The 23192-nt window shown below is 40.7% G+C and overlaps 1 protein-coding gene across 4 annotated transcripts in view; it reads right to left on the bottom strand.

The window, feature by feature from the left end:
* The window catches only part of FAM13C (family with sequence similarity 13 member C), a 131372-nt gene extending 110830 nt beyond the window's left edge, over positions 1–20542 (bottom strand). For 2 of the 4 annotated variants that reach the window (XM_068547500.1, XM_068547501.1), the window contains exons 1-3: positions 20068–20237; positions 13611–13667; positions 9945–10140 (exon numbers count right to left, since the gene is read on the bottom strand). In XM_068547500.1, the coding sequence (XP_068403601.1) occupies positions 9945–10140; positions 13611–13667; positions 20068–20129 (315 nt within the window). In that variant the 5' untranslated portion in view covers positions 20130–20237. The other 2 variants (XM_068547502.1, XM_068547503.1) reach the window with 2 other exon arrangements.
* Positions 20543–23192: the final 2650 nt, after the last annotated feature.

Here is a 23192-nt window from a genome sequence, read left to right as displayed (position 1 = left end):
GGACTAACCAATTCTTAGGGATAGCAAACATGACAATTGACTTGTCCCAGAGTGTGCCTTTCATATGCAAACTAACCAGTCCAGAATCCATACTCTCAACCACCTCCTCTATCTGGTTCATATGCTCCAAGAGGTAATTCTCCTCTACCTTATCACCCAGGGCCAGGTACCAGACCATGAGCGAGAAACCCATACCTCAGAGTCCGCTGAAATCATTCAGACCAGCCAATTTTAAACCTGCTTACTCTGCCTTGCCTCACCTTTCCAATAAAAACCACAATAAAGTCTCCACCCATGCTGTCTCCTTGCCCCATCTTCCTCCTGGATCAACCGTGGTGCTTCCCCATGTGGCCCTGCATGACATGGCATGCCCCATCCCTCTTAAGAACTGCAAGTAGAAACCTTTCCAAATGGTAGTCATCTTCTGTTCTGTTGGCCTCATCATACCTGAATGATAATAGAACCTACATTTAAAAACCATTCTGTTTATATAAACTGAAATGAAATATTTAAAAATGATATCTGAGTCTCACCCCCAGAGTTCAGAAACTCATACCAAATGTCCTTACTTTCAATGGTGATCAGGTTATTTAATATATTCAATAATAATGTCTTCCTTTTTACCACGATATAATTGGAGAAATCTGTTACATAACTAACATCTTGCCTAGAATGTCATATTGAGAATGATGCTCCTTGTATCAGGTAGAACAGGTCGATTGTGAGGAACTAATGTGGCTTTATTATGGTGTCAACGCCTACAAAGGACTCTCAGGATAACTGCCCTGCTATCTAGTTCACAGGGTCCAACCTTACAGGTGGTAAGGACCATCACTCCCTGGCAGTCCAGGAACATAAAGTTATTTCGGGGACTTCAAGAAAAGAGGAATTTACCCAAATGCCTAAGTACTGCAGGTGAAATAAGGTGGAGAGAATTTCTTGAACTTGATTTGCCTTAGGAGTGCAAGTAATAGAGGCATTTAAGGTCCAAGCTGAGATTCCTTATGAAAACCTCCAGAGAGAAGTTAATTTTGTAATTATTCAAAACCGTATGGCTCTAGATTTTGCAAAGCATATGTAAGAATGCCTATATGATAAATGAACACTCTTGCTACACTCAGGTAAATAATAAGGCCAAACCTAATGAGACTAGTCTTACCTTGTGACCAAGGTTAATATCTCTTTGAGATTATTATGACAACAAGGAAGAAGGAGGAAGGGAGGGAGGGAGGAAGAGAACATAAGAAAAAATTATAAAAGACTCTGAAATTTAGTGGATGTCCTGGCTAGCTCACCCATCTGGATAATCTCAGCTTTTGTTCGTCTATGACTAGGCTAATTTACAAGGTTACGCAGATAGCAGTTAGCTTGTAGGAACCAGTGACAGTGCAAATAATTTCCCTCCACAGAAATGCAAACTGTGTCGCCAGGAAAGTAGTTATCACCCTATAGATATTCCAAGTTTTGCCAATTTTGTGTGCATCTAAAAATTTATCTCACCATTCCTTGTCAGACTATAAATGTGCAATACTTCGCATTCTTTTTTGAACTGGTTGTAATATCTTGTTTCCTCATTAATTCATGATTTAAATGAAATTTTTGATATGTCTCTACTTCATATCTGTATAAGAGTCATGATTATATGCTTTTTTCTTTTATATTTTATTTTACTTATTTTTTTATACAGCAGGTCCTTATTAGTCATCAATTTTATACACATCAGTGTATACATGTCAATCCCAATCGCCCAATTCATCACACCACCACGACCACTCCCCGCCGCGTTCCCCCCTTGGTGTCCATACGTTTGTTCTCTACATCTGTGTCTCAATTTCTGCCCTGCAAACCGGTTCATCTGTATCATTTTCTAGGTTCCAGATATATGCGTTAATATACGATATTTGTTTTTCTCTTTCTGACTTACTTCACTCTCTATGACAGTCTCTAGGTGCATCCACGTCTCTACAAATCACCCAATTCTGTTCCTTTTTATGGCTGAGTAATATTCCACTGTATATATGTACCACATGTTCTTTATCCATTCGTCTGTCGATAGGCATTTAGGTTGCTTCCATGACCTAGCTATTGTAAATAGTGCTGCAATGAACACTGGGGTGAGTGTGTCTTTTTGAATTATGGTTTTCTCTGGGTAATATGGTAATTCTATTTTTAGTTTTTTTAAGGAACCTCCATACTGTTCTCCATAGTGGCTATATCAATTTACATTCCCACCAACAGTGCAAGAGGGTTCCCTTTTCTCCACACCCTCTCCAGCATTTGTTGTTTGTAGATTTTCTGATGATGCCCATGCTAACTGGTGTGAGGTGATACCTCACAAAATTACAATATTTTGATTTGCATTTCTCTAATAATTAGTGACGTTGAGCAGCTTTTCATGTGCTTCTTAGCCATCTGTATGTCTTCTTTGGAGAAATGTCTATTTAGGTCTTCTGTCCATTTTTGGATTGCGTTTTTGTTTTTCTAATACTGAGCTGCATGAGCTGTTTATATATTTTGGAGATTAATCCTTTGTCTGGTGATTCGTTTGCAAATATTTTCTCCCATTCTGAGGGTTGTCTTTTCATCTTGCTTATGGTTTCCTTTGCTGTGCAAAAGCTTTTAAGTTTCATTAGGTCCCATTTGTTTATTTTTGGTTTTACTTCCATTACTCTAGGAGGTGGATCAAAAAAGATCTTGCTGTGATTTATGTCAAAGAGTGTTCTTCCTATGTTTTCCTCTAAGAGTTTTATAGTGCCCGGTCTTACATTTAGGTCTTGAATCCATTTTGAGTTTATTTTTGTGTATGGTGTTAAGAAGTGTTCTAATTTCTTTCTTTTCCATGTAGCTGTCCAGTTTTCCCAGCACCACTTATTGAAGAGACTGTCTTTTCTCCATTGTATATCCTTGCCTCCTTTGTCATAGATTAGTTGACCATAAGTGCGTGGGTTTATCTCTGGGCTTTCTATCCTGTTCCATTGATCTATATTTCTGTTTTTGTGCCAGTACCATATTGTCTTGATTACTGTAGCTTTGTAGTATAGTCTGAAGTCAGGGAGTCTGATTCCTCCAGCTCTGTTTTGTTCCCTCAAGACTGCTTTGGCTATTTGGGGTCTTTTTTGTCTCCATACAAATTTTAAGATTTTTTTGTTCTAATCCTGTAAAAAATTCCATTGGTAACTTGGTAGGGATTGCAATGAATCTGTAGATTGCTTTGGGTAGTATAGTCATTTTCACAATATTGATTCTTCCAATCCTAGAACATGGTATATCTCTCCATCTGCTGGTATCATCTTTAATTTCTTTCATCAGTGTCTTATGGTTTTCTGCATACAGGTCTTTGGTCTCCCTAGGTAGGTTTATTACTAGGTATTTTATTCTTTTTGTTGGAATGGTAAATGGGAGTGTTTCCTTAATTTCTCTTTCAGATTTTTCATCATTAGCTTATAGGAATGCAAGAGATTTCTGTGCATTAATTTTGTATCCTGCAACTTTACCAAATTCATTGATTAGCTCTAGCAGTTTTCTGGTGGCATCTGTAGGATTCTCTATGTATAGTATCATGTCATCTGCAAACAGTGACAGTTTTACTTCTTCTTTTCCAATTTGTATTCCTTTTCTTTCTTTTTCTTCTCTGATTGCCATGGCTAGGACTTCCAAAACTATGTTGAATAATAGTGGTGACAGTGGACATCCTTGTCTTGTTCCTGATCTTAGAGGAAATGCTTTCAGCTTTTCACCATGAAGAATGATGTTTGCTGTGGGTTTGTTGTATATGGCCTTTATGATGTTGAGGTAGGTTCCCTCTATGCCCACTTTCTGGAGTGTTTTTATCATAAATGGGTGTGGAATTTTGTCAAAAGCTTTTTCTGCATCTATTGAGATGATCATATGGTTTTTACTCTCCAATTTGTTAATATGGTGTATCACATTGATTGATTTGCGTATACTGAAGAATCCTTGCATTCCTGGGATAAATCCCACTTGATCATGGTGTATGATCCTTTTAATGTGTTGTTGGACTCTGTTTGCTAATATGTTGCTGAGGATTTCTGCATCTATATTCATCAGTGATATTGGTCTGTAATTTTCTTTTTTTGTAGTATCTTTGTCTGGTTTTGGTATCAGGGTGAAGGTGGCCTCATAGAATTAGTTAGGGAGTGTTCCTTCCTCTGCAATTTTTTGGAAGAGTTTGAGAAGAATGGGTGTTAGCTCTTCTCTAAATGTTTGATAGAATTCACCTGTGAAGCCATCTGGCCCTGGACTTTTGTTTGTTGGAAGATTTTTAATCACAGTTTCGATTTCATTCCTTGTGATTGGTCTGTTCATATTTTCTATTTCTTCCTGGTTCAGTCTTGGAAGGTTATACCTTTCTAAGAATTTGTCCATTTCTTCCAGGTTGCCCATTTTATTGGCATAGAGTTGCCTGTAATAGTCTCTTAGGATCCTTTGTATTTCTGCGGTGTCTGTTGTAACTTCTCCTTTTTCATTTCTGATTTTATTGATTTGAGTCCTCTCCCTCTTTTTCTTGATGAGTCTGGCTAATGGTTTATCAATTTTGTTTATCTTCCCAAAGAACCAGCTTTTAGTTTTATTGATCTTTGCTGTTGTTTTCTTTGTTTCTATTTCATTTATTTCTGCTCTGATCTTTATGATTTCTTTCCTTCTGCTAACTTTGGGTTTTGTTTGTTCTTCTTTCTCTAGTTCCTTTAGGTGTAATGTTAGATTGTTTTTTTGAGATTTTTCTTGTTTCTTGAGGTAGGCTTGTATAGCTATAAAGTTCCCTCTTAGAACTGCTTTTGCTGCATCCCATAGGTTTTGGATCGTCATGTTTTCATTGTCATTTGTCTCTAGGTATTTTTTGATTTCCTCTTTGATTTCTTCAGTGATCTCTTGGTTATTTATTAACGTATTGTTTAGCCTCCATGTGTTTGTATTTTTTACGGTTTTTTCCCTGTAATTGATTTCTAATCTCATAGCATTGTGGTCAGAGAAGATGCTTGATATGATTTCAATTTTCTTAAAGTTACTGAGGCTTGATTTGTGATCCAAGATGTGATCTATCCTGGAGAATGTTCCGTGCACACTTGAGAAGAAAGTGTTATCTGCTGTTCTTGGATGGAATTTCCTATAAATATCAATTAAATCTATCTGGTCTCGAGTCACTTAAAGCTTGTGTTTCCTTAGTAATTTTCTGTTTGGATGAAATGTCCATTGGTATAAGTGAGGTGTTAAATTCCCCACTATTATTGTGTTACTGTCAATTTCCTCTTTTAGAGCTGTTAGCAGTTGCCTTACGTATTGAGGTGCTCCTATGTTGGGTGCATATATATTTATAATTGTTATTTCTTCTTCTTGGATTGATCCCTTGATCATTATGTAGTGTCCTTCCTTGTCTCTTGTAACATTCTTTATTTTAAAGTCTATTTTATCTGATATGAGTATTGCTACTCCAGCTTTCTTTTGATTTCCATTTGCATGGAATATCTTTTTCCATCCTCTCACTTTCAGTCTGTATGTGTCCCTAGGTCTGAAGAGGGTCTCTTGTAGGCAGCATATATTGGGTCTTGTTTTTGTATCCATTCAGTAAGCCTGTGTCTTTTGGTGGGAGCATTCAATCCATTCACATTTAAGGTAATTATTGATATGTATGTTCCTATGACCATTTTCTTAATTGTTTTGGGTTTGTTTTTGTAGGTCCTTTTCTTCTCTTGTGTTTTCCACTTAGAGAAGTTCCTTTAGCATTTGTTGTAGAGCTGGTCTGGTGGTGCTGAATTCTCTTAGCTTTTGCTTGTCTGTAAAGCTTTTGATTTCTCCATCGAATCTGAATGAGATCCTTACCAGGTACAGTAATCTTGGTTGTGGGTTCTTCCCTTTCATCACTTTAAGTATATCATGCAACTCCCTTCTGGCTTGTAGAGTTTCTGCTGAGAAATTGGCTGTTAACCTTATGGGAATTTCCTTGTATGTTATTTGTCATTTTTCCCTTGCTGCTTTCAATAATTTTTCTTTGTCTTTAATTTTTGCCAATTTGATTACTATGTGTCTCGGAGTGTTTCTCCTTGGGTTTATCCTGTATGGGACTCTCTGCGCTTCCTGGACTTGGGTGGCTATTTCCTTTCCCATGTTAGGGAAGTTTTCGACTATAATCTCTTCAAGTATTTTCTCGGGTCCTTTCTCTCTGTCTTCTCCTTCTGGGACCCCTATAATGCGAATGCTGTTGCGTTTAATGTTGTCCCAGAGGTCTCTTAGGCTGTCTTCATTTCTTTTCATTCTTTTTTCTTTATTCGGTTCCACAGCAGTGAATTCCACCATTCTGTCTTGCAGGTCACTTATCCGTTCTTCTACCTCAGTTATTCTGCTACTGATTCCTTCTAGTGTAGTTTTTATTTCAGTTATTGTGTTGTTCATCTCTGTTTGTTCTTTAATTCTTCTAGATCTTTGTTAAACATTTCTTGCATCTTCTTGATCTTTGCCTCCATTCTTTTTCCGAGGTCCTGGATCATCTTCACTATCATTATTCTGAATTCTTTTTCTGGACGGTTGCCTATCTCCACTTCATTTAGTTGTTTTTCTGGGGTTTTATCTTGTTCCTTCATCTGGTACATAGCCCTCTGCCTTTTCATCTTCTCTATTTATCCGTGAATGTGGATTTTGTTCCACAGGCTGCAGGATGATAGTTCTTCTTGCTTCTGCTGTCTACCCTCCAGTGGATGAGGTTATCTAAGAGGCCTGTGCAAGTTTCCTGATGGGAGGGACTGGTGGTGGGTAGAGCTGGCTGTTGCTCTGGTGGGCAGAGCTCAGTAAAACTTTAATCTGCTTGTCTGCTGATGGGTGTGGCTGGGTTCCCTCCCTGTTGGTTGTTTGGCCTGAGGCGACCCAACACTGGAGCCTACCCGGGCTCTTTGGTGGGGCTAATGATGGACTCTGGGTGGGCTCATGCCAAGGAGTACTTCCCAGAACTTCTGCTGCCAGTGTCCCTGTCCTCACTGCGAGGCACAGCCACCCCTCCGCCTCTGCAGGAGACCCTCCAACACTAGCAGGTAGGTCTGGTTCAGTCTCCTATGGGGTCACTGCTCCTTCCCCTGGGTCCCAATGCACACACTACTTTGTGTGTGCCCTCCAAGAGTGGAGTCTCTGTTTCCCCCAGTCCTGTTGAAGTCTTGCAATCAAATCCCGCTAGCCTTCAAAGCCTGATTCTCTAGGAATTCCTCCTCCTGTTGCCAGACCCCCAGGTTTCGAAGCCTGACGTGGGGCTCAGAACCTTCACTCCAGTTTGTGGACTTCTGTGGTATGTGTTCTCCAGTTTGTGAGTCACCCATCCAGCAGTTATGGGATTTGATTTTATTGTGATTGTGCCCCTCCTACCATGTCATTGTAGCTTCTCCTCTGTCTTTGGATGTGGGGTATCTTTTTGCTGAGTTCCAGTGTCTTCCTGTCGATGACTGTTCAGCAGTTGTGATTCCAGTGTTCTCGAAAGAGGGAGTGAGAGCACGTCCTTCTACTCTGTCATCTTGAACCAATCTCTCTATATGCTCTTTTGAAATGTGACTTTTTATAACTGAATAAAGATATAATGCTTCCATTTTACAGAAATATATATATATATATACCATTTTACAAAAAAATTATATATGTAATTGTATATATAACGTGTGTATGTGTATATATATATATAAACAGTTTTGAGTCATTCATTGAATAATACTGAGTGACTGAGTGCCAGAGATCCAAAGGTGGACAAGAAAGACTGACTCACTGACCTCAAGGAACCTAAGTCCTAGTGGAGCTAACATTCACTCAATGTTTGTCGAGCTTATGTGACCAACATCACAAAGCTTTAAGGCAGAGAAGAAAAACACACTTATAAAATTCTCTCCAAAGTAATCCTTTCTCAATAACTAATTACTGCTTAGCAACACAATATATGACCAAAGGAAAAAAATTCCAGAGTGAAATAAAAGGTTTTGTATAAAAATGGGTAAGTAAATCACCAGAATCATACTTGGAAGTTCTGGGTACCTCTTGTTAGAAATACTGTGCTTTTATGGAAGAGACATTCCACTCAAGTTCTTCCAAATCTGACTAAAGAGGTTATGTAATCCCTCTGAGCTTTCGTTTTCCCATTTGTACAAAAAGATAATAATAGCCATTCCACGGGATTGTCATAAACATGGTACATGCCTGGAGCACAGTAAATGCTTAAATAAGTGTCAGCTGATTTTATTAATAATAGTATTTATAGATGCTCAGTTCTTGATCAGTACTCAACCAGTGTTAATTATATCTCTCCAAAGAAAATGGGAAGAATGAAATCTGTTTCAAATTTCTCCAAAATATGGAAGACCTAAAATGATATTATTGAAGTTCTCTTAGTCATTACAGGGAAAACAATCTCATTGTGTACACAGGGATGTTAGGAATGAACTGGAATTTTTACATGCAGTCCCGGATTCCAATGCTGTATTATCCGCAAAGACTGTACAAGCATCTCACTCTCCTGGAATCTTCCTGTGCATGAGCAACATGTTGGAAATTACATGCCCCATTAGCACCTTATTACAAGTGACGACTGTGTAATTTCTCTGAGGCCAGACTACAGGATGACAAGAAAGAGGGCATTCTAGGAGAGACGGCTGGTCACCCAAAGCCCACAATGTCACAGGTGACCCTTAGTAGGAGATTCAAGGTCAGAGTCTCTCCAGACCCAGTCAGACTCTGCAGGCAGCCCTTTGGGTACCTGTGTCCTCCCCAGCACCAGACTCTTAATCAAACAAGTGTTGGGTACACTCAGTAATAGGCAGGGTCTCAAGTTAATCATAACTCAAATGATATTTCACACTTAACCTCTCTCTACAATTCAACTCAGTTTCAGAAAATTACAACAGAACTTCATAAATGCTGACGGCATTTCATCTCACTGCAAAATTAACTGACTAAATAAGAGGTCACAATGCCAAAAAAGAAATGAGATAAAAAACACAAGGCAAATAAGAAAATTACAAGGTCAAATAAACTGCCCAGCCAAAGTTGTTCTACCAGGAAGATCACCTGATGCCCATTTGCAAAGTTGGACTGGACTTCAAGTTATCAGATAATTAATGTATTACACTGAGAGCCTCCCACATTATTTTTAAAGTTAACAGTTAGGTGTTAACAAAAAAGCAAAGGTCACATTAATGAAGCACCTATGTCCCCAAAACTGTGTTAGGTGCGTTACAAGTATAATCTTAATGCTGGGACCATTAACCTCCCAGTAAGATTAAAATGGATTATATTCGTTTCATCTCTTTTAAAGGCACCATAAATTATTTGCGGGGTATTTAAGAGTCTTAAAAATCACATTCTTTGATACATCCCTCTACGACTAGAAAAGTAAAATAAATAAGTGTGTGTGTATAAAATGTATTACTTGAATGAAGTTGGAAAGATGCTTCATTCATACATTTAAATACTTATCTACCTCAAAGAACCAGATTCTACACACACGTACAATCATGCACGTACACGGTTGAGTGTTTTTCCAAAGCCACTAAACTGCAGCCTAAGAAGAATGGCTCTGGATAAACCTGGGACTTCTGATTTGCTGAGAAGAGGCTCCAAGTTTGGGGCCAGAGTTACACACCCTGGATAAGTGAAGCTCATGGGAAATCCTCCTCCACCCTCCCCCACAAAGGACGCAGCAGCTCCCCTAAATCAATGTCAAAGTCTGGCATTTAAGAATATCCGTTTGAAAGGGCGCTAAGTGAGCAGCCTGCCCAGCGCACTCCTCTATTAAGCCACGGGAGGGGAGCACGCACGCGCCCCAGGTCGCAGGTGCGCAACGACAAGTCACGCTAATCTCCGCCTGCAAAATAGCGTGCTCAGACCATCACCGTCACCGGAACGGTGCTCTCGCCAGAGGAGCACCTGTCTTGGCAAAGGTCTGAGGAGGTGGAGCCCGCTACCTGACTTTCTCCGTGGCTCCTCCCGTTCTCGGCCTTGAAGATGGACTTGGGCTTCCGGGACTTGAAGTTGCCCATGCTGGGTCGCAGCACGTCCAGCCTCGCGGGCTGCTCTACATGCTGCGGCGGCTCGCGGGACGGCACGGGCTCCTCTAGCGGAGCCCCGGCATCGGGATAATTTTCTTTATTGTCTTCATCTCTAGAACAGGAAAGACCCAATTTAGAAAGTACCCATTTTGTAGAAGGTGGAGATGCTGGCAACAGGGAAGACCAGATCAACAGGCTTATTAGAAGGATGAACTAAGGTATCTACCATGATTATTTTTGTAATCTGGTCAGTTAATAAACACTGACTGCTTTCAAATTGAAAACAACAACAAAAAAAGAGTCTAATAATCCACCCTGGGAAAGAGAGACTAGCGATACTCGCTGCTGCTCATTTACACGGTACCTAGCAAACTTTTTAGCATAGACTGCTTCAGAGGAACTGAATGTCACTTTTTAGATCACATCACATTCCCTTCCCATCTTTGCTAGTGGATACATACTTCCTGTAGTTGTAGCTTTGCACATACTATCATATTTGTTTTTCATTTTTCACTTCAAGATGGTTTCACATATGTCATGTTTTTCTCTCACAATAATAATGTGAGATATTCCAGTTAGCTATTGTCATTCCTACATTACAGATTAACACTCTAAACCCCAGAGATTAAATAAAGGGCTAATTCACCCAGACCTGGAGTGGTCAGGTGGGTTCCCAGTCTCTCATGCATGTGTCCTTGGTTCAAGGCATGATGCTTCCTCCTCACTGGCAAGTCTTTAACCATCTCCTTACAACTTTCAGACACATTTAAGAGTCTAACTGGGGTCTATTTTAATAGAATACATACTGCCTCAATAGAATTAAGACAAGAGCCAAGTTTTACCCAGCCAAGCCATCTATCTGAACAACCCTCTCAATGCAAAGCCAAAGATCCCAGTATCTGGGTCCTGAGGGTGTGGAACGGCTGGAGAAGACTGACCCGGCTGCTCACCTCCACACACTCAGTGCTGGGAGGGCAGTGCTCATTTTCACGCATCAATCAAATTCAACACAGCATCGCCCTGCCCCTTCAACTGTCTCAAAAACAGTGACATAATTACACTCTTATTTGAAGTCATTTGTCCCTCTTAAATCTAGATGCATTTTATTTTCATATTTTGCTAAGAATTCAGCAACTACCATAGCCAGATGGAGCATTCCCTTTATACGATCAATATGATTGTCCTTAACCCACTGGCAATCATTCAGTACTAGATCATGCAATTCTGTAGGACTGGCCACTTCCCCCAGGTGGTGTTTTTCCCTCCTGTGCCCTGACCAGAAGTACCCATAAAAGAGATTTTGGCAAGGTCAGCTAGCAAGCAATTCCTCATGGCTCAAGGATACATAAAGCCAAGAGACAAGATCAGCAAAAGAAGGATTTCTATGTCGACTGCTCAGGATGCCTTTTTACAAATAGAAGATTAAACTCACTAAGCTGATATCAGGAAGATGAGCTCCAGTGAGTCTCTGGGATAAGAACAAAGAAAACATTGGGCCAGGAGGTCTGGAGCATGGCCGGGGTGCATGCAGTTGGACAAGATGTGGAAATAAAATTATGTGAAAGAGTTAAACTTAAGCCTCAGGACAAACTTAGTATCTGGTAAAGGAAAACCCAACAGGTGAAATAATTCTTCATGAGAGTAACTGAAAACAAAAACAAAACAAACAAACAAACAACAAAACAATGTCAGTGACACTGGTTAATATTTTCCCTTAAGATCATCTATAATTAAAAAAAATTGTATGTCACTAATGGGTTTGGAAACCAATATCAAACCATGAGTTGGAACTATACTAGTTCATTTGAAATGCATGTCTCTCACTAGTGACAAATACTACTCATCCACACACCCTGTGCTCTTGGGTGAACAACGAAAGAAGCAACAGCGACCTCTACCGTAACCTAAATGTTCTTCATTCGAGGAGGATTCTAGAACACTCAAGAATAAAAATGATTTTTCAAATCTAAAACGACCCTTTTGATAGACTCCTTCCTAAAATAATACCTGAATTTTGTTTTATATATCATATTTGCAAGGTGCCCAAAAGGTATAAATGTCATCCTTGACTTGAAAAACGGGGCAAAAAGCATCTTTCTCTCATTACACAAATATAAAACCTAAATAGAAAAGTCATCTTTAGAAATACATTTCCAACCTATTACTGGTTCCTCAGAATCCCCAAAACAGAATACAGGTAATGTAATGTAATGTCACAGCTTACCGGAATCAGTCATAACTGAGAATGAGCATGGTGTTCTGAAAAGAACAAGAGTCCAAAATATCCTCCTACTTGTTAGAAATGCGGCCGGAGCCACACCACCTCACCTCTGTGACCCTCATCCATAAGATGTCGGCATCTCTACCTGACAGAGGCAGTACAGCCTCTGTGAAATGCCTACAAAGAAAGTTGGCTCAAGACCACAATCCAATAAATGGGGGCTACTCTCACTTGGGGCCTTGGGCGAGTGGTTATTCGCAAAGAAAAAACTGAAGGTTATTTTTAGTCTTCCCAATACCTCCAGGATAAATTCCAAACTCCTTAGCAGGGTATATAAACCCTTTGTAATCAAGGTCTTTATCTCTGGAACTTTATTTCTTACCACTCCTGGCATCCTCAGCTCTCAGGGTTCCTGCCATCCTGAACTGCTTGCTATACCTTCAAGTTGAATTATTTTCTCTGCTCTCTGCTGGCTTGCCAGTAAGTTGCTTGCTCTGCTTGGTTTTTTGGCCTTATATTCCACCAAAAAAAGAGTCATGTGCCATGTGTAATTTTCTTCAGGAATCCATCCCAGAAACCTCACTGGGCTATTTGGCCATTCTACGTGAGTCCTCTGTTTCCCGCTAGTAAAACAGCACTTAATGCACTGTAGCACTGTCATCTATATTCTTGCCTATCTCCTCCAGTGAACTGAATTCCTGGGAGCAGGGATTGGTTTGTCTCTCTCCATCCTGTATCTCCACTGGTTTCTGGCACACAAAAATATATGAAACAAAGGCCTTCAACAAATGTCTGTTATCCAACAAGTGTCACACAGACCAGTGTCCAAATTCTGCCTCATAGCGGCTGTGCTATCTTGGATGAGCTATAATCCCTCTGAGCCTCAGTTTCTCCATCTAGGATGAGGAGGGAAACATCAGCTTCCTTTCGGTTGTTTAGATTAAATAATAAAATGCATGTGAAAGTGCTTGAGTGAAGCAAATGTAGAAGAAATGGTTAACGTGAAGGTTCTGCCATCATATCATGAACCCGGTGATGACCAAGATAACACTCCAGACACTCAATGCCATGTTTGGTGAACAGAAGCTCTTCCTTAAGGTCTATGATGGGAACAGATGTGCTAATCAATGTTGAATTCAATAGGCATTTACTGAGCATTCTCCATAGAAAAGGTACCGTCCTGAGTGCTAAGGGGGGTATGCAAAAGTGGACAAGACAAAACTTCCTTCAACAGTTGATAATCTATTAGAAGAAATAGAACATGAGAACAAATTATTAGAATTCAAAGGAGAGACTTAAGATACCAGACCCAGATGGTTTCTGTCCTTCATAATTAAGAACCAAGCAATGGTGGGTCCTACCTGAGACTAGAGCAGTCAGTCTGATCTTCATGCAGAGAGACTGTGTCTTCGTCACACCTGGAGAGAGGAGATAAAACCACATCAGACCCAACTGTCTGCTGCAGCAGAAGCAGCAACAGTCTAAAATTATCTGAAGATTAGCACAGGAAACTAAAAAATTGAACAATCTTTACCACTCTCACTCAAACCAGCGTCAATTCCCCAACGTCCACCAGGTAATGATACCAATGTTGTCATATCATGTGAGCTTAAACGCTTAGAACCAGAGGTAACACTCCTTTTTCGTCCACTACTCTGCATCACCTAAGCAAACAAGATCTTAGCAAGAACCTAAGTGTTCACAGCACTTGAGGGAACATCTGACACCAACACTGGTGGATTGTTGTTGGCTCAAAAGAGACTCCGCTACATGCCTCTTGGCATTTCTTCTGCCTCAAGGCAGTCCCAAACCACACCAGCTGCCCTTTGGCTCACTCCGTTGGCCTCCAGACTTTCTTGACATCCTTCCTTTTCACAAAACTTCTGAAATAACCTTGTGAAAAATTCTTGGCTCTTCCATATTGAAAACTCTCCAGTGTTCCACACTGCCTAAGTGCCTCTGGAGGAGGACCATTCTCTCACTCTAGTGTATGAGGGAGCCTTTGTTCCTATTCTCAGCCCTTCGCACCCCACCTCACCCCATCCCACTCCAGCCTGGAATGCTTTTTTCCGTCTTCAACTCCTACTCAGCCTTCACTGCTCCAGCCTCACAAGCTCTGTGAACTTTTCTCGCCAAGTTCACCCACGTGCCATGTTCCCATTTTAACCTTAGTACAGAACGGTTTACTCTTCATTCTGAGGTTTCAGTAACCAACTAGATCTTGCCTAGCACTGTTATGTAATTCCTTTGTACCTCTGAGATCTTTTAAATTAGTTGTTAAATTCCATGAAAAGAAATAACCATCATTTCTTTTTCTAGATACACTGCCACAGTGCCTACAATGTTACCCCAGAGTAGACACTCAATAAATGCTTGAATCAAATCATTAACTTGGGCCCCTCAGCAAGTCTGTTCCCTGGCATAATTGAACAAGCATTTATTGAGCACTCGCTGCCTTCCAAGTACTGCCTTAGGCGTTGGAGCTGTGCTTCTCAAACTTTCTGGGATTCACGACTGACCAGTTGGTTTTCTATTTCCAATCCACTGTGGAGAGATAATCTGGTAAAAAGGTCGCAGGAATATCAAATTCCTATAAAAGTTATTAAAGGCATACTCCCTATTTCTGTACTGTTCTCGTCTCAGACAAGTTACAGACAATTTGTGAACAACACTTTGAGTAGCACTACTGCTAAAGGACAGAAAGTTGAGAAAGACCTAGCCCCTGCTCTGACAGAGTCCCAATGTAATGTGTAGACATAACTAAATAAATATCTACATATGTAGATATAACCCTAATACAGTATTTATACTACATGAAATCATTTAAAAATTTAAAATATTCCTTACCAGCAATGGTGTATAATTTACCCACAAAACAAATTGATGAACGCTTCAGTCCTCTTCCCTTACTATCCCTTTTAAATTATGGTTTTGTAATGAATTAAACAAAGACCACCTACAGACTCTAACCCTCTTTACCTGCTGGCAGCTGGGAAAAAAAAAAATCCATCGACTTAACAAAATGCTCTCCTTAACAAAATGAACTCAATTTCCTTGCTTTCCCTTTTTGTTTTTTTTTTTTTGACGCTCAATAACCCACTTTGTCCGTCTCATGGAAAACAACAATTAAATTCCTAAACGTTGTCTTGTTCTCCTCCATTAGAGGCATTTACTGTAATAGATCATCTGAGCTGTGTAATGAATAAAAATATTTCCCAATAAAAACAACCTAGCTAAGTAGAAAAGCCAATGAAGAACAGAAATCTAGAATTGTTGCTTCCGAAGAACTAGGGTTCAAACAGAGTTTCAGCCTTAGAGCTCAACAATACCTATTGTTTGGGAATTTGGCAAGAACTTTTTTTTTCTCCCCCTCAGTTGATTTATTAATTTTTCTTCCCAAAGCACAATTAGTTAAAAATGAGAAATTGGCACCAGAAAATACAAAGTTTCAGATGCTTTCTGAAATATGAAGCCAGACCTAATTAGCTGATCCGATTTTAAGGACTACTGAACAACTCCAGTCATCACTCAAGAAAACACAATTCCTAGCTTTCAGACATAGTGATGAAATAGATCTCCCTATGGCTTCCGTGGCACACATATACAAGCTCTTTTACTTCAATTTTCATTTGCTTTGATGAAGACCATCAAGCTCTTCTCAATTAACATCTTCTTTCTGATTGTTCTACTGATTCCTCGCCCAGGAGCCCCCCGCAAATGCACAATACTGGCCCAGTTATAAAACTGGATTCCACACTGGGAACCCGCATCTGAATATTCCTACTCCTGGAAAAAAAACAACTCAGATCAAGTGTCCAACTGGTCTTGGGCATGAGAGTCTCTTCCTACATGTTATTCCAATAAAATAATTTAAAGACCAACCCTTTAATGATGTTTTTTGTCAATTATCAAAACCAGGCATCTTCTAGTACAAACTTTTTCAAACTGTAAATTGTGACCTATTAGGAGGTCCTGAAATTAGACAGCAGCTACCAGCATTTTGTTGTTACTGTTGGTAGAGAAACAGAATAGAAAATGTCAGTATAGTGAGGGTTAAGTGTTATTTCACGAAACTTTTTTAAATAAACCATGTCTATACGTTTGTGCTGGATTGCAACATAAAATATGTTTACCGTTGTTCACAGTAAAAAATGTGAAGACACCTCTATTAAATGACTTCCTTTGAGGTTCTCATCAACTAGATTCTAAGTTCCCAGAGTTCTTAATTTGTGGTTGCCCAGACAATACATGGATAATTTGTCCTTGCCATCATTTCTTTGTGAAATGCTCAGGGTTGTAACTTTTCTCTCTATGTGGACTTTTGCTTCCTCTATCAACCACAAACAAGAAAAAGTTAGATGGTACTTTATAGCTCACCTTCTCTTTCATATGATCTCAATTAAGCCTGACAGTGGTGTGAGGTAGGCATTACCTTCACACAGGGGCTAAGGAATTTCCCAGGATTCCGAGGTGTAAAGCAGTGATGCCTGAGTCGTTTCTGCTCCACCACACTAAGCCCACTGGACAGTCTCTTCAGTCTATGTTCCCAGGGGTTCACAAGAGAGAGAAAGACTTGTTTCTTAGAATAATGGTGGAGAAAGAAGCACCCATGAGAGGTTCTCTTTTTTGTCTTGGGGTAAATAAGAAGAGAGATCTCAGACTGGTGATTAGATAAAATGCAGTTGTACCCGGAAGGGGACTTCTATTCCCTGCAGTACCATGTCCCTTGAAGGCAAAGTTGCAGGGGTATAGCCTGCAATCCTGTGGGATTTCTCAAAGTGTGTCTGATTAAAATACAGGTTCCACTATATGCAATATCCTGGGATAAACGATAATGGAAAAGAATATAAAAAAGAATGTGTATATATATATATACATATATATATATATAACTGAATCACTTTGCTGTACAGCAGAAATTAACACAACATTGTAAATCAACTCTACTTCAATTTTTAAAAATAAATTAATTTTTAAAAATGGAAAAAAAAATAGCAAGTTCCAGCCTCATCCCCACCCCCAGCCCCACTAGATCAACTCTCTGGGGGTGGAGCCCAGGAATGCGAGTTTTTAAATTAGATTGCCCTTCTCCCCACATAACTAGTATGCTTCTAAACAGTTCAACACTGACCTAAAGGTTTAAAAACCCAGACCAGCAAGTGGGCTGACTCCAACATAATCACCCATTTCTAGGTTCCCACTTGGGAATAAAGCCTGGGAAGCTGGATTTTTCACAAGCCCCCATTCCCTTCCCCAGTTGATATTGATAATCAGTTGGTTTTGAGAATTACTGCTTTGGATGTTAACTAATTTGTTGCAGAATTCATTGCTGGGCAGGCTTCATTTCAAATAATGGGTTAGCCAGGGCAACAGAGGAAATGACCATGGAAAAATAACAGATGAAAGGGCGCTGCAGATACAGAAGGGAAGGCCAAGGCCATTCTGATCTCAGAAGAATTTGGGTAGCAAAAGAAACTGAATTGGTCCAGAGCTGCACAGACAGGGCCAGGCATGGGAGAAACTGAGAAAAGCATAAAATACGTCCTTGAGTCCCTCCCAATTCCCCTTTTATAAGACCCCCAGCTGGCCAAGCAGAACCCTCTTAGGTTAGACTAGCTGATAACATAATTTATATTAAAGTATTAATGACAATTTGAATCCACCTCCCAGGGGCACAGACTTTTTAATTTCCATTTTAATGAGGGTCGCCACCAGAGTTCTTCATCCAAAAACAAAATCATCTCTGGGTAGAATTTCAGGCACTAAAAAAGATAAGTACATGTGGGTAGGAGGAAGTAGGAGTGGGGTGGGGATAGGAGAAAGGGGATGTTTTCTCATATCTAAAACATATAAGAGAGGCCAGTGCCTCCTCTGTGCATGCCGAGACCAGACGTGAACATTTACTGATTACATGCTACTTCTTTGTCTCAGTGTAGTGCATCCTGGTCCTGCTGACTTTAGGGTCATGCCCAAAGAACCACGGAAAACAGTTCATATTACTGAGGGGAGGAGAAAATACTATATTAGATGATGACTAGTTTTAAATGACCCTCGTCTGTACTGTTACACCTATGAAGATATGGTATGTTTCAAATGTTCTCGTCAGATTTTTAGATTAGTCAGATGGCATTCCCATTGTCACTCAGTGCCTTTTAAAATAAATCACTGTCACTTCTGTGACAACAACAACAGGATCTTATGCAACCAGAACTCTTTGGGGAGTGTCCAAAGACAAGGTACCAGACTTTCCCCAGCATCTAACTATAAAACCATTTTTTAAAAATTGTCCATGTGAAATCTAGAACTAAGTAACTCCATTTTGAAGCTGCTATGCCTATGGCTGACTCTGGGGATTCAGCCACACAGGGGTCCTGAGAATCAGGCCCAGATAGCATCTGGTGCTGTAAGCACAGCAAAAGGAGGAAAGCAATACCTGTGCACCTGAACCAGGGAGTCACAGCCTCATCTTTGGCCTGCATACTTTGGCCTGCATCTCTCTCCACTCTTAGGCTTTGAGAAAAGCCAAGTTGTAGCACGGTTACCAAGCAATCTCATTAACAGGACACAGCAGGTCCCAATGAGTATTTTACATTAGATCTTCTAAAATCAACCCTGGGCCTTTTTTTAAAAAAAAGTAACTAAACTTAAGTGAGCCCAAAGCTCAACACTGAGAGAGCAGCATATCCAAACAGAGAAACAAAGGAATGTGAAAAACAAGAGGGCCTGGGAAGCCCTGTAGCCCTCCATCACCAAGTCATTGTGACAGTGACTTGAAACTCACATAATTTATTTGCCTTTTAGGGAACTTTAGCAAATAACTCCCAAGTTACCGGGACTTCTGTATCAAACTTGCAGCGTTTTTAAATGTAGTTGAGTATACAACCTTATACCCCCTTTTTCCTGAAAAACTGTTTAGAGTGACTTCTATCATAAGGTCCCGGAAGTAAACATAATGAATTAGCCTAGAGAAAGACTACTAAATAAAGTATAGATATTTCATACATATATGGATATATGTAAATTATATATCAGTTACATATAGTATTAGCATAATATACTACCTGTTAATTTTTAACATATACATATAACATAGTATTAGAAAAACATATTAAGGAAGGGATGACAAGAATTAAAACCACAAACTATAAATATCTAATAAAAAAATACCATGCATGCTGGCCTTGAGTAAAATATTCACTCCTTCATTCCATGTTTGAACGGTGTTAGTCGTCCCAATCGAAAGCTTTAACCATGAGACTAGATAACGCATTCTTCCTATAGCCAGATCTCTGAGGGCAGAAGACAAAATTGACACAGGGCATGCAAGAAAAGTTTACTCTACTGTGTCTTAAAAGTCTGTACACAGCAGAGGGTGAGACTAAGTTTAGCCTATTTATCACATGCTGGAATCCAACTCATTTCACATCCATCTCCTATTTGCCGTAAATGTACACAGCGTGCTCCATGAAAACAGACACCAACGTTGGCAAAATACAACAAAGCTTCCCTACTGACATGTCAAAGAGATTTATTTTTTTTTAAATCTGAACTCCAAGAACACATATTTTGGAGCACTGAGCTCCCGCAGGCCATCAGTTTGTTTTAATAGCTCTCCCGTAGTTGCTAAAAGGCTGATTTCAACCTGTAAAGATTTCTGGGCCCCATCAGTCCCCACGTCTCGCGGTCTTCACAGCCCCAGATTACAGGAGACAATGCATCTAGTACCCAGAGCGGCTGGAAACGGTGGAGGATACCTTCCCGATAGTTGCTTCCTGAGAAAGGCATGCAAATCTTATTTTAGTGACGAGAATCACTTACTCTGTTACAGCGGTGCTGCTGAAGGAATTATCCTGAAGGCTGAAACAGAAACAAGAAAACATCAGCCAAGTCCGGCCGGGGAGCCGTCTCCCTGATTGCTCTCCGGGAGTTAGAGCACATACACAAACATGGCATTGCAAGGCAAGTCTCAGGGCTCCCCGGCACACTCGCTCTACCTTGGGCTGCTGTCTGCACATGCTCGTAACGACACCCCCAGCAGGGGCCCGGCCGCACGGGCGAACCACAAAGCCCGGCAGCCCGCGAGGCTGCGGGGACAGAGCTGGGCGGGGCGCGGCGGCGGGGCCGGGACCCCGGGACCCCCTCGAGGGGCACCTGGAGCGTGACCGCGCGACCCCAATCTCGCCAGCCGGGCGCCGCGCTTTATCCGGGCCTCCCGGTGCCCGCCACCCCCGGGAAAGCCTGACTGTTTCTGCCTAGGTGCTGAAATCCGCGGGGGACTTGCTTTCTTCCAGACGTCTCCTACCAGTTTTACAGAGCTACCTCCCTCTAGGGATGGAGGCTCGCAGAGATTCAGAGACCGTTCAGAAAAAGCTGGAAGGGAACGAGAAGGGGGAGGGGAACATAGCTGCTGTTTTGGGGGTGTGGATGTGTGGGTGTGTGTTTATTGCCCAGGAAAAAGAAAAGCCTCTGAAAGAGGGCTAGCTGCATCACACCAGATCTGTCTGCACTCTGTTATTTCAGTCCCGAAGAGGAAGCGCCCAGCCCCGGACTGCAGAGCTGTGAATGAGGGAGCCCACGCAGGGCGGCTGGAGAATTTGTTCCAGGCATTAGCTGGTGACTGGGGGGGACCGTGCGCGAGATGGGGTTTCCTCTGCAAGAGCAGCCCGCCGGAGCTCCACTCCCAACCACCTTTACAAAAGATGAGAGAGCGAATGCACCCACGCTACCGCCTTTAAATAAAGGCAGCCTTGCTGGGGGAGGGGAAGGCTGTTAGCCCGTACTTGCTTCGTTCCCCTGGAGATGTTTGTCTTGCACTCTTTCCATTGTTAATTTCTCCTGCCCGTTGACCTTGATATGGAGTGAACAGTCACCTGGGAAAGATGCTTATTTTGAATTTCGAATTAAGAAGATTCCCCATTCCCTTCTTTCAATCTCTCCACTCCCAGAAGCAGCTGAGATGGTTTTTAGTCAAAATTAGATCAGACGGTGAGTTAAACAATAGCAAAAAATTTCATTTTCAGGTTATCAGAAAAATTACTCAAAACTTGGTACTAAGGGGAAAAGCGAGACCTTTCAGTGTCACGACACATTTTTCACAGGTCCACCCAAGGGCTGCTTAATTCTCTAAAAAAAAATGGACTTGTGTTTGACATGCTATTCACTCTTAGTTAGATTCCTGACAGTGTGGAGTTACGTGTTAACATGGCACATTTTGTCCAATCTGTCCAGAGGAAAAGGTAACCTCAGCGTTGATGGTTTTATTGCATTGTGCAGCTTTAACCAATTTTGCATCTAACCTAACAATCTTATACTAACATTCTTTCTAAATGCCTGCAAATGTTCAGATCCTCAAAACGCTCTTGGAACCAAGGGCATCATCTTATAGATCCCCTCATTAATCACCATCTTATAGATCCCCTTATGGATCCCCTTATTAAAGTTAACAGATCTCTGATATGTCCCTATATTTGTATCAGAGTCATATCTTTAACTTTCAAAGTTATACTTTGAAAAATCAAAATTGAGTTTTCAAAGAACAACTTAAGGTTTCCTTAAGGTCCTTTGCAATTTTCCTTTCCTCTCTCTAAATATTTTTTAAAGTAGCTGAATAAAAGCCTAACACAGGCATTCCCTGGAAATACTGCAGGTTTGCTTCCAGACCACCACAATAAAGCAAATGTTGCAATAAAGCTCGTCACACGAATTTTTCGGTTTCCCAGTATGTATAAAAGTTATGTTTACACTATACTGTAGTCTACTAAGTGTGCAATAGCATTATGTCTGAAAAAACAATGTACATACCTTAATTAAAAAATACTTCATTCCTAAAACATGCTAACCATCACCTGAGCTTTTAGCAGGTTGTAATCTTTTTGCTGGCGGAGGAAGGGTCTTGCCCCCATGTTGATGGCTGCTGACTGGTCAGGGTGGTGGTTGCTGAAGGGTGGGAGGCTGTGGTCATTTCTTAAAATTAGACAAGGAAGTCTGCCACGTCAATTTAAGCTTCCATTCACGAAGGATTTCTCTGGAGCGTGCAATGCTGTTTGATAGCATTTTCCCCACAATAGAACTTCAAATTGGAGTCAGTCCTCTCAAACCCTGCCACTGTTTTCTCAACCAAGTGTGTGTAGTATTCTAAGTCTTTTGCTGCCACTTCAATAATCTTCACAGCATCTTCACCAGGAGTAGATTACATCTCAAGAAACCACTGTCTTTATTAACCATAAGAAGCAACTCTTTCGTTAAAGGTTTATCATGAGGTTGCAGCAGTTCAGTCACATCTTCAGGCTCACTTCTAGTTCTAGTTCTCTTGCTGTTTCCACCATATTTTCAGTTACTGCCTCACCTGAAGTCTTGAACCCCTCAAAGTCATCCGTGAAGGTTGGAATCAACTTCATCCAACCTGCTGTTAATGTTGATATTTTGACCTCTTCCCATGAATCACCACTGTTCTTAATGACATCTAGAATGGTGAATCCTTTCCAGAAGGTTTTCAATTTACTTCGCCCAGATCCATCAGAGGAATCACAACCTAGGGCAGCTACAGCCTTACAAGATCTATTTCTTAGACAACAAGACTTGAAAGTCTAAAGTACTCCTCGATTCATGGGCTGCAGAATGGATGCTGTGTTTTAATTTCCTACAGGAACATCTCCTTTGCATTCACAGCTTGGCTGTTTGGCACAAGAGGCCTATAGCTTTCACATGTCCTCCTCACTAAGCTTAATCATTTCTGGCTTTTGATGCTAGTGAGAGATGTGCAATTCTTCCTTTCACTTGAACACTTGGAGGCAATTGTAGAGTTATTAGCTGGACTAATTTCAATACTGTTGTGTCTCAGAGAATAGGGAGACCCAAGGAAAGGGAGAGAGACAGGGAATGGCCAATTGGTGGAGCAGTCAGAACACACAGAACATTTATCAATTAAGTTCATCATCTTCTAT

This window comes from Eschrichtius robustus, chromosome 7 (assembly GCF_028021215.1).
Source record: "Eschrichtius robustus isolate mEscRob2 chromosome 7, mEscRob2.pri, whole genome shotgun sequence".
NCBI lineage: Eukaryota > Metazoa > Chordata > Mammalia > Artiodactyla > Eschrichtiidae > Eschrichtius > Eschrichtius robustus.
The sequence above is the reverse complement of the archived record's forward strand: the minus strand, read 5'-3'. Positions and strand labels throughout refer to the sequence as shown.